The sequence below is a fragment of the Cynoglossus semilaevis genome, chromosome 18, assembly GCF_000523025.1.
Source record: "Cynoglossus semilaevis isolate Cse_v1.0 chromosome 18, Cse_v1.0, whole genome shotgun sequence".
Lineage (NCBI taxonomy): Eukaryota > Metazoa > Chordata > Actinopteri > Pleuronectiformes > Cynoglossidae > Cynoglossus > Cynoglossus semilaevis.
Window position 1 is genome coordinate 15,022,281 of NC_024324.1, and position 10,365 is coordinate 15,032,645.

At 41.0% G+C, this 10,365-nt stretch overlaps 1 protein-coding gene across 1 annotated transcript; it reads left to right on the plus strand.

Moving 5' to 3' along the window:
- The first annotated feature begins 6,818 nt into the window (after nt 1-6,818).
- On the plus strand, nt 6,819-10,359 carry abhd5b (abhydrolase domain containing 5, lysophosphatidic acid acyltransferase b). Its single transcript, XM_008332151.3, has 7 exons — nt 6,819-7,448; nt 7,885-7,967; nt 8,108-8,504; nt 8,938-9,089; nt 9,448-9,559; nt 9,771-9,951; nt 10,058-10,359. The coding sequence occupies exons 1-7, from the start codon at nt 7,405-7,407 to the stop codon at nt 10,169-10,171; spliced, it is 1,083 nt and encodes a 360-aa protein (XP_008330373.1). The 5' UTR covers nt 6,819-7,404; the 3' UTR covers nt 10,172-10,359.
- The last annotated feature ends 6 nt before the right edge of the window (nt 10,360-10,365 follow it).

Here is a 10,365-nt window from a genome sequence, read left to right on the forward strand (position 1 = left end):
AGCTCTCTGCCTCATCAATTTCCCACCTCCTCCACGTCTGCTTTTCTGTTTTTATCCTCTTTCTCTTTCTCCTCTCCTCTCCTCCCCCCAGGCCACCTCAGCCTCTCCTCTGCTCCCATCAGTCTTTAACCCGTTCCTCCTCCGCCGCCGCCCTCGTTCTCCTCCTTTCTAAAAGCATATTCGGACGGTCGCCTGATTCAACACCAACAATGCTAACCCAGACAGCCTCTCTGGTCCTCCGACAGACATTCTTGCCATTCAATATTTACCACCGTCATGCAGGACGTCACCGACTCCATCAACCCAATGGAAATCCGTACAATAAAATACAACATTATTTACCGAAATTTACATTTAGTTCGAGGGGGGTTGCTGTTAAAATGCTAGTATGATGCTTCAGCTGTTTAATGAATTGCGTGTGTACCAATAAAGACAATTACGTCCACATACCAAATGCATTTTGGGTAACTTTCTCCACATATTTTCATAAAGTAAAACAATCTTATTGCCTGACTCCATTGTCATCTCCATCGGTCGAGAGGTTCTGACAGTCCTGAGTCACTGGGATCATAACATTTTGAAAAAAGGGTTAACGGACATCAAGTCCAAAGTAGTACTTTGAGGACACTAAGACTGAATCAGGAAAACATATTTCATCACTTGTTTGATTTATTATCTATGACTGAAACTGTCGTTTACAAACTGGGAAATACTGCCACTAAAAGTGTGTGTCTCTCTGAATGAATTGTCTGACACCTTTCATCCAGACACGTTGACATTTCTATTGTCTAAGCGATTATGTGTTCATTTATCTCGTTAACTCTGTTGAAAAGTTACACGTCTAGCGATCTGGAGTACGGAATTTTACTATTAAAATCACAGTAACACTAACCTACTTCTAAATGGCAGAATTAAAAAAAAAAAAAAAACGGAAACACGTGCCCGTCTTGAAATAACACCATCATCAGCGAAAGGCTTTCATGACCTAAATTGAAACACACTTTGTCAAAAACGGGAATTAAAGCGACAGGACCGCTTCTCGTGCGCGTCCCATAACTAAGCGGTTGTGATGTTGTTTCTGACAAGTGTTTTTCGACTCCTGCCGTCCTCGACAAAATACAGCCATCTCTCAAATTAAGCAAGGAGACTGAGAATGGAATAGTACATGCTATTTGATTCTCATCAACAGTCTGAGGTTAATGACTTTTCATTCAGGGCGACAAGGAAAATACACTGTGATCACGTGATATGTCTGCGCTAATAATATACAATAAGAAAAAATATTTTTTTTGGAGTTTGGATGTGAGAATTAATGTCCACCTAAAATATATACTTGTGAGAGCACATTTTCACAAGGGAAGGGTCTCTCACACACACACACACACACGCACGCACAACACTAGGCTAGGAGGCTTTCAGTTTCTAAATCAATCCCACATCCGTAGCTAATGTAGTACTGGGCCCTCTTCAGGATGCATTAGGCCTATTAGTCAAAGTGCACATTCCTCTGTGTGTGTGTGTGTGTGTGTGTGTGTTTTGAAGCCGCACACTCAGCAGCAGCCGATCTCAGTGGATCCTGTGAGGTCAGCAGGTGCAACAGGGATAGAGGGACCAATTTATTGTGTGTGTGTGTGTGTGTGTGTGTGCGCGCGCGCCTATGTCCCTCCCTCAATATCCTCTGGGTTATTTATCACTCTAAAATTATCCTCTATTTACTGGAAGAAACTGGACAGACAGACGGACAGAGAGAGAGAGAGAGAGAGAGAGAGAGAGAGAGAGAGAGAAACATGGACACTCCCGTTTGAATGTCTTCCTGGATCACTTATGGCTGCGCGCACACACACACACACAGCAGAGACAAACAGACTTCTCGCTGCACCAAACAGTATAATTTGACGAGTGAAGACAAGTTAAAACATCTGATCGACAGACAATCAACCAGAGCGCACATTTCACTAGCGGTGAGGCTAATGTAGCATTCACAAAAAAAAAAAATGTAGAGCAGACGAATAATGTAAGTGCGCGTGGAACATTTTGAACGTTACAAGCGACAGTGGGACCTGTGACGGATCGTGATTGGTCAACAAAATCAAATGACTTTGTTTCAATTTACATGTACAATGGAACCTCGAGATACGAACCTCACGATCCGTTCTGGGATTGAGCTTGTGGATGTGCTCGTATCGCAAATAATTTGTACCCATACAAAATAACAGAAAAATAATTCTTCGTATTTTTTAGAAATGTCATGTTTTGCTTTGTATAAATAGAACGAGGTAAATATTCTAAACTTCAAAAAAAGAAGTATTATCACTCCTAAAATTGAGTAAAAAAAAAACAATAAAAATGTAATATGTTTATCGTTATAATTAGTCAGGCCTAATCGCAGCTTCACTCTACACAGCATCACACTGCACCACAATGTGTTGCAGTGTGATGCTGTAGAGTGAAGCTGTAAATCCAAACCTCTGACACAGGATTCCCATTAAGCTCTTGTATCAACTATAAATCCACCCAGGGTCGTCATATAACATATACCACACTGACCTGCCGATAGTTAGCGTTAGCCTCGAAGTAATGGGTCGGGCGACGTTACATAAAGGAACCAACAGATTCGGAATTGTTTTACGACCCATAATTTGTTCCAGCTTAAGGTCAATCCAGTTAAGTGACTCGAGGGACAGCATGAGGAATGAGCAGAGGAACAAGGTCCAACTTCTGTCTGTCCAGTTAATGGCAATGCACATCTACCCATGACAAACCTCATCTGAAAGAATCATATACTTCTGTCTATCATCGCAATGTTTTTTTTCTCTTAAGGCTAAGCCACATATATATTGTTTTTTTTCTTAAGGCTAAGCCACATATATATTATGATTTTCCACAATGCCATCACAATTGGTATCTCAGACCTTGCGCTATATTCTCATGGAAAGTATTTCTGATATGTAAACATACATTAATACTCATGTTGTACCAGGGTCAGGAAAGTATTTCTGATATGTAAACATACTAAACATTAATACTCAGGTGCATCTTATATATTAAAATATAATAAAAAATATAACTTTACATCTGACAGCCGCTAGAGGGCACTCTAGGCTGTACCAGCGTCAGCTACTCCTGTACCACTGAAAATTTACATGTTCGTTATTTTCACACTGACAACCACCAGTGTAGAGGGCACTCTAGGCTTGTGTACCTTGAATTCCAAATTTAAAAGCGTGACTATTTTGACATTCATTTTTATTTGTGCTTTGGGTTATTTAAATAAATTACTTCGAATTGTGATAATTACGTTAATAGGCTTTTGGGTAGGGTTTAAAAATAATTCTGTATATATAAATATAATTATGCAAGATTTATAAGTAAAGTGACCATGTTGCTCTTTATGAAAGCACCCAGGAAATAAGGACACAAAAATCCAATCATTTATCCATTGGTTAAACCTGATATGGGGAAAAAACGCTGAATGTTCAGTACTCAAAATTCACCAGCTCATATTTGAGCCATCAAACCGAAAACTCAAATATAAATCGGCAACAAATAGTGCCTACTGCACAATATAAAAGACAATCTAATCAGAGGGATCATCATATTTAACAATTTTTACGACAAGTTCGGTGCGAAATACAGACATCCAACAAGCCCATTTTTCTTCTCCTTCCTTTTCATGGCCTTATGCCCTCCTCGAACTGCAATTGTCCCTGAGGCTTTTCACAATCTGAGATCAAGTCTCTGCAAATCAATGTCTTCCATTCATGTCGGTGCAGTACGTCCACGTGAGCATGTACATCTAAACCCACAGAAGCTGGTGCACGTATACTTTTGTGATTGCACTTCCTGTGCGCTGCCGACAAGATCAATGTAAGATTCCCCATCTTGCCCCGAGTTGCCTAGCAGGAATAAAATATCATAAACGCCGATGTGTATAATAGGCTGTACTAATGCCAGCAGTAAGTACTCAGACAGTTAAAAGACCCGTAGAACTGCTGAGGATGGAAATGAGAGTAGGGTAAGAGAGAGAGGGAGAGCGAGAGAGAGAGTCATTGGTAAAGTGAGAGGAAAGAGAGGAAGGAGGACACGAGCAGTGAAAGCGAGACAGTGAGGCTGGCCATTATAAATCATATGCGCTGATGGCGCCGGTCATGTATCCTAGCAACCAGACATATCCTCTACCCCTCCTCCATCCTTCCTATATTCTGCTAATAACCTGGTCACTCTTATTACCCAAACTGCACTTGGCACTGCCCCAGAAACCCATAACGGTAGGGCGTGGAATGTGCTCGCAGCCAGCTGACCGTTCTGCTCAGGGTTCGTGATAAACTCTAACTGATCGAACCGAACCCAGGAGTGCAGCATAATGGCCACTTAGCAGACATACAGCAGACCGTTCCCATGCACAAACACGCACAGATCTAGATACAAACCTACAGAAATTTGCCTCTAACACGCTACAACAAATAGCATCTAGTAAGATACAGGGATGAAGCTTGCTCCGTGCTGCAGCTCTGTTCTGTCTCCTAGCTGAAAGCTTCACCCGTTTACTAGTCTCCAGACAGCTACTGTCCAATACGACAGTCATCCACTTTTAGGCTTGGTTACAGCCTCATTGTCTGGCTTATGAAATTTTGAGCACTCAGCAGAGTGAACAGACAGCAACACACATGGAGGACGAGTGTGGGCGCTGCCATGAGAGTGAAGGAAGCGAAGCACTCAGGAAGCACTCAGTCAACCCGAAGTCTGCAAGCCAGCAAAAGTGGGTGGCATGAGAGGAAAATTATATAGTTGAGCAGTGAAGTACTAAGTAGAATCACACTAAGAGTGCGATAAGTGGAGGATGAAACTCTACCACCTTGTGGCCCAAGACTGGGCTTCATCTAGAATTCTTGAAACGTGAAAGGCTATTAAAATAAAATAAAAATTATTTAATATTTTTTAATCAGCTATGATGAGATTACAACCTGTGCAGGGTGTACAGATCTTTGGTATGGATACACAACTTCAGGGTGACCAACAAAACGTGAATCATTTTGCCGAATGTGCAGTAATATAATACGTAGTATTAAGTTGACCAAACTAAATGTTAAATGCAATATGCACAATTATTTTGAAAAGAATTTCAATTGGACTTACCATCAACTCGTCAAGGCCTGTCGATGCCTACAGTAGATAACATTTTGTTTAATAATGTTGATAATGTCTTCATCTTGGTGTATGTAGCTCCAAGTTTCTAAAAAAAGGAAATAAATGGGATAAGTCTACAGGCAGCAGGTACAGGTAGATAAGTCTACAAAAATTCCCTTTTAAGACTGAAATTCTATTGAAAACTCTAAAAACAAGTGAAAAGTAAGTAGTAGCTAAACTGCTACCCCCTGAGCAGCACAATCACATTATCTACCCAAATACTTTTATGAATATCTGTCCTTGAATTTGTGTTTTTTGTAAATTTTCAGTGTATATCCATATTTAATCCTGTGTTAAATTTTATTTGGGCTATTGTGTATTTATCAAAAAAAAAACACAAAGTACTCTCAATAAAATGCTAGTAAGCTAAGCGCGTTAGATCTGTCATAGAAATAGTTGCCCTCTGTCCTTTAGCAAATTTGTCAGTGACACAAGGTTTAGTGTTACCGTGTGTGATGTCATATATACAGTACGTCTTCTGCTGAGCTCAGATGGATTCGAGGTGTACTGGTTTGTGGGGCACTTCCCCGAGCTTGAAACGGCAGTGCTTGGTGCAGATAGAAGTCTTCAAGTAAACAGCTCTGAAAGAGAACAATACCATTGTTCAATTTGACCAAACCAAACAGAACACAATTGTGAATACACAAATTACACACTTCCCTTCTAGGTTTTTATGCTTATTCTGGTAAGTACAGGCAGAATGACAATGTTTGCCACAAACTATAGCTGTGGTGGAATATCCCAAAACTGATATTTCTCATAACTGATGGGTGTCTGATCAAACAGTCCTGACAAGGCAGAGGACCAAATACTGTCCCTCTTGTGGACCACCCAAATTATCATGATGTTATAATATAAAAAAATATTTTAACATTCCAAATGCCATTGCAAAATCCTCTACTGGTAGCTTAGACCAAGCATGGGCAAAACGTTTTGACTCGCGGGCCACAATTGGTCCTCAAATTGATCATGGGGGGCCGGGTCAGGAACACAGAGATGGAGCATTCGTGTGAACTAAGATTAATGAAATGTAAGTTATGCTAAACGCTAAAATACTAAAATGGGCCTTTACTACGCCATCTACTGGGGAAACGTGGGCATTGCAGGGAAAAGGCAGACGTATAATGATAATATAAATAAACTATATCATTTGGAAAGGTTAGCGGCGATAGGAATATACTATAATATATACGATAGGAAATACACACACACACACAAAAACAGAATGTGCTCTTGATATTACCAGCAGTTTCAGAATGAATTCACAAATGTACATTGTTGTAAATGCATTTTTCCCCCTTGAAACAAAGTGCTAATTTTAAATATCAAATTCACAGTCAGGCCTGCAGGAATTCTTATGTATGGCTTATTTTTTCAGAGCTTTTCAGAGCTACTTGTATCTCATTTTAAAAGGTAAAATGTGTACAATTTCTTTTCTTTTTTTTAGTTTAGTCTGAATAAGCTGGATACAGAATAGTTCTCCTTTACTACACTTGCTGTAGCTAGAAGCATTAACTGTTGTTTTAGCATGCCTAAAACTTCTGACTTTATATTTACGTCAGACTAGGCCTCTGTTTGGAGGCAGCCATGTTGGAACACTATATTTTGTCATAAGACATAACTGTCTTATGTTAAGTAACTGCTGGAGGCAACCAAATGTTTCACAACGTATAACGCGATATCTAAATAACAAAGGACCGAGCGTGTGGCGTAGTAACAGAGTATGCTAATTAACGTGCTAATCAACTTGACGTTCACACACCTGCTCGGCTATGGGGGTTCATTTTTTCGTGCTTATAACAAAAAAAATTACAAGAGAAAAAACCAAAAATAAATAAATATATAAAACACAACTAAAAACATGTCAAAACAAACGACAAAAACAAATTAAATACGAGCAGAAATCAGCCATACTCGTCTCATCCCACTGCTGCTACGGTTTTGATGATGCTTTCAAGTGCAGTTGGTGTTATGCAATTTGGAGTTCCCGGAGCAGTTTAACACCGCGGGTGGTCGCTAAACTAAAGTCTGCCGGAGGGACTTCTTCACTTAAAATTTATACTCGACAATAAAAACGTTTGTTTGGAGAATTGACATCAGGGTATCAGGGTGACTCTCACACTCTAGATGTGTGAAACATTATTTACGACCGGGACTTAAAACCATCAAAATAAAGTTTATGTTCTGTCGCAGACGGACGCGCGACAGTAGCACACTATGCGCAGGATGTCTGAGAAGATAGAATCTAATGACGAGCCGAGGTGAGCTGCACTCTTAAAATAAATATATTTTTTTTAATGTTTACTGTCGAGTCTTCATGTATTCTACACAATTGTGTTTTGCTGTTTGTTGAAATGATGGCGTTTCAAATGACACGAACGCTAGTGACCCCTTCAAGTTTTCGGATACTTTTTTTGTACCATGTAAACACGCGTGTTTTAAGAGAAATAAAATTATGTTTGTATTTTCAATAATTCTGGATTTTTGTTTTGGCGTTTAGCATACATGCCTATTTCTGTGTGTAATGTGTGTGTGTCTATGTATGTACAGAACTGTATGGACTGTGTGGATTCTATACCGCCACAGCACAGATAACAAGGACGTCATATGGACAAAGTTCATTTTATGGTCTGTGTTTGCATGTACTTTGTTTCCATCGTGTCTTCTTGGCTGCATGTGTGCACGTTCGAATCCCAGCTCCTGGATGTTAAGTTGGATTCCCTCCTGGTGCCCTACTTCTGCCTCCCAGCTGAAAGATGCAGAGGAAAAAATGCTTAAAAGTAAGTGTGTCTCACAGGTGTGAGGCAGAGTATATAAGAATCCGAACAATAATTGGAGGGCGAATAACATCTTGGAGCCATTGTTATCAAAGCTAAACTCCGTCCTCCATCTTTATTTTGGCATCTCTTCTGAACCGCAGGTGTGAAGACACCTTTCTCCAGGCAGCATGTGCGGATATCCAATGACAACTATCTGTGGACAGTGGCTTTTTTGACACACCCTCATCAGTACTCCTCATCTCACATCCAGCCTGAGTCTCCCCTGGTTCTTCTGCACGGCGTCGGGGGTGGCGTCGCACTCTGGGCCCAAAACCTGGATGCCTTCTCCAGTAGTGGCCCAGTCTACGCTCTGGACCTGCTGGGCTTTGGCAGGAGCAGCCGTCCCCAGTTCAGCAGTGACTCAGAGGAAGCCGAGGAGCAGTTTTTGGCGGCTCTGGAGGAGTGGAGAACCAAAGTGGGACTGGAAAAAATGGTGCTGCTGGGACATAACCTCGGAGGATACCTGGCTGCTGCCTACGCGCTCAAACATCCCCACAGGTGCTATAGTCAGGATTTTTTTCAAAAATATTTTTAACCTAAAATATGTAGCTTCCCAAACTCTCCACTAGGAGAGTGACGAGGTAATACCCTGTGCGTTGTTTTGGCCATTATATACCATTTTTCTCCACTATAAGTCGCACTTATTTACGTCCTTTGGCTAGGTTTGTGACTTGTACTCACTGCCTTTGGCTAGGTTTGTGACTTATACTCACTGCGATTTATATATTAAAATATAAAATATCACATTTGTTATTTTCACACCCACAGCCGCTAGAGGGCACTCTAGGCTTGTGTACCAGTATCTGCTACTCCTGTAGCACTGAAAATTTAGGTTATTTTCAAACTGACAGCCACTAGAGGGCACTCAATTCCAATATTTGGCCATGAATTGATTGACTTTACACTTACATAGTAACTGCTGTGTGTGCAGGGTCAAGGGCCTGGTCCTGGTCGAGCCGTGGGGCTTCCCCGCACGTCCCGAGAACAGCAACCACTACTCCATTCCTGTGTGGATCAGAGCCATGGGGGCAGTGATGAGTCCCTTCAACCCTCTGGCTGGACTCAGACTGGCTGGGCCTCTAGGTCAACACAAACAAACACACATCCACTATTGCTTCTTTCTACTTCTCCACATAAACCAAATGTAACCAAATGTATCTTCATATTTAATGAACTATAATTTGACAAAACATCATGAACATGAAGTGTTTGTGCTTTTTTTTTGTTTTCGAAAATTGATCAAGCGGGCCAGATTGAACGCCCTAGCAGGCTGGTTTTGGCCCACGGCCCATATGTTTAACACCCCTGCTTTTAAGACTGTTGTCCTTAATGTCCTAAATGGCCATGTTGTATTTTCAATAGGCCAGTTTGGCTGTCGTTTTATCATAATATCACAAGTGGTAGAAAAAAAAAATTAACGACACGTTTTCTCCTCTCTCAGGTCCAATGCTGGTCCAGATGATTAGGTCGGATTTCAAACAGAAATACTTATCGGTTTTTGACGACAACACTGTGTCTGACTACATCTACCATTTAAACGCGCAGACTCCAAGGTAGGAAGGTAGAAGTACGCAATATTATGCGATATGTGTAATATATAATTGCATGTAAGTTCCGACTTGTGAAAATTCAATTTACGTATGTTAGCATTAGGAACCGACCTCCGATAAGTAAGTAAGTCGAGGACCCCGCTGTATTGTGCTATTTCTTAACGCATAATCCAACACGTGCTATATTTTAATTTCGTAAATGTTTGGGTTTCAGTGGAGAAACGGCGTTCAAGAACATGACCATTCCCTACGGTTGGGCCAAAAGGCCGATGCAGGAGAGAATCGGACAGATCCGAACGGACATTCCCATTTACTTTATTTATGGATCGCGCTCCAGCATTGACAGCAACCCCGGATGTGACTTTAAGAAAAGAAGACCTGATGTGGAAATCATAGTAAGTAGCTACTGACTATTATCTAGGGTTATATTTTCGTAACCGTGCCAAAAAAAAAAACCCACTCTGAACGAACACTTTCACTGCTCCACTGTGTGTTTGTCAGGTGATCAGAGGAGCAGGCCACTATGTTTTTGCTGACCAGCCAGATGACTTTAACCAGGCTGTTCTTCAGATCCTCGCACAAACACAGGGGACGACTGAGAAGGAGGCCGGGTGAGATCTGCGTCGACTGCAGTTTCTCTCTGCCATGAACTTACTGTAACCGATCAAACGTTCTTTTTTTTTGTTTGTTTTTTTATTTCATACCCGGACCCTGTCCAAGGTTCGAGGTCACATATTCTTCCTCCGGTGTCATGTAAAAAGATTTTATAAATAAATGTAAGATGAGCCTGTGTTGCTGACTGTGTTTTT

What these genes read in the sequence shown, in the direction of transcription:
- abhd5b (XM_008332151.3), top strand. Translation starts at nt 7,405, where the DNA reads ATGCGCAGGATGTCTGAGAAGATAGAATCTAATGACGAGCCGAG. An exon ending in AGAGGAAAAAATGCTTAAAA is followed by an intron (nt 7,968 to 8,107) that starts GTAAGTGTGTCT and finishes TCTGAACCGCAG; the next exon opens with GTGTGAAGACACCTTTCTCC. An exon ending in GCGCTCAAACATCCCCACAG is followed by an intron (nt 8,505 to 8,937) that starts GTGCTATAGTCA and finishes CTGTGTGTGCAG; the next exon opens with GGTCAAGGGCCTGGTCCTGG.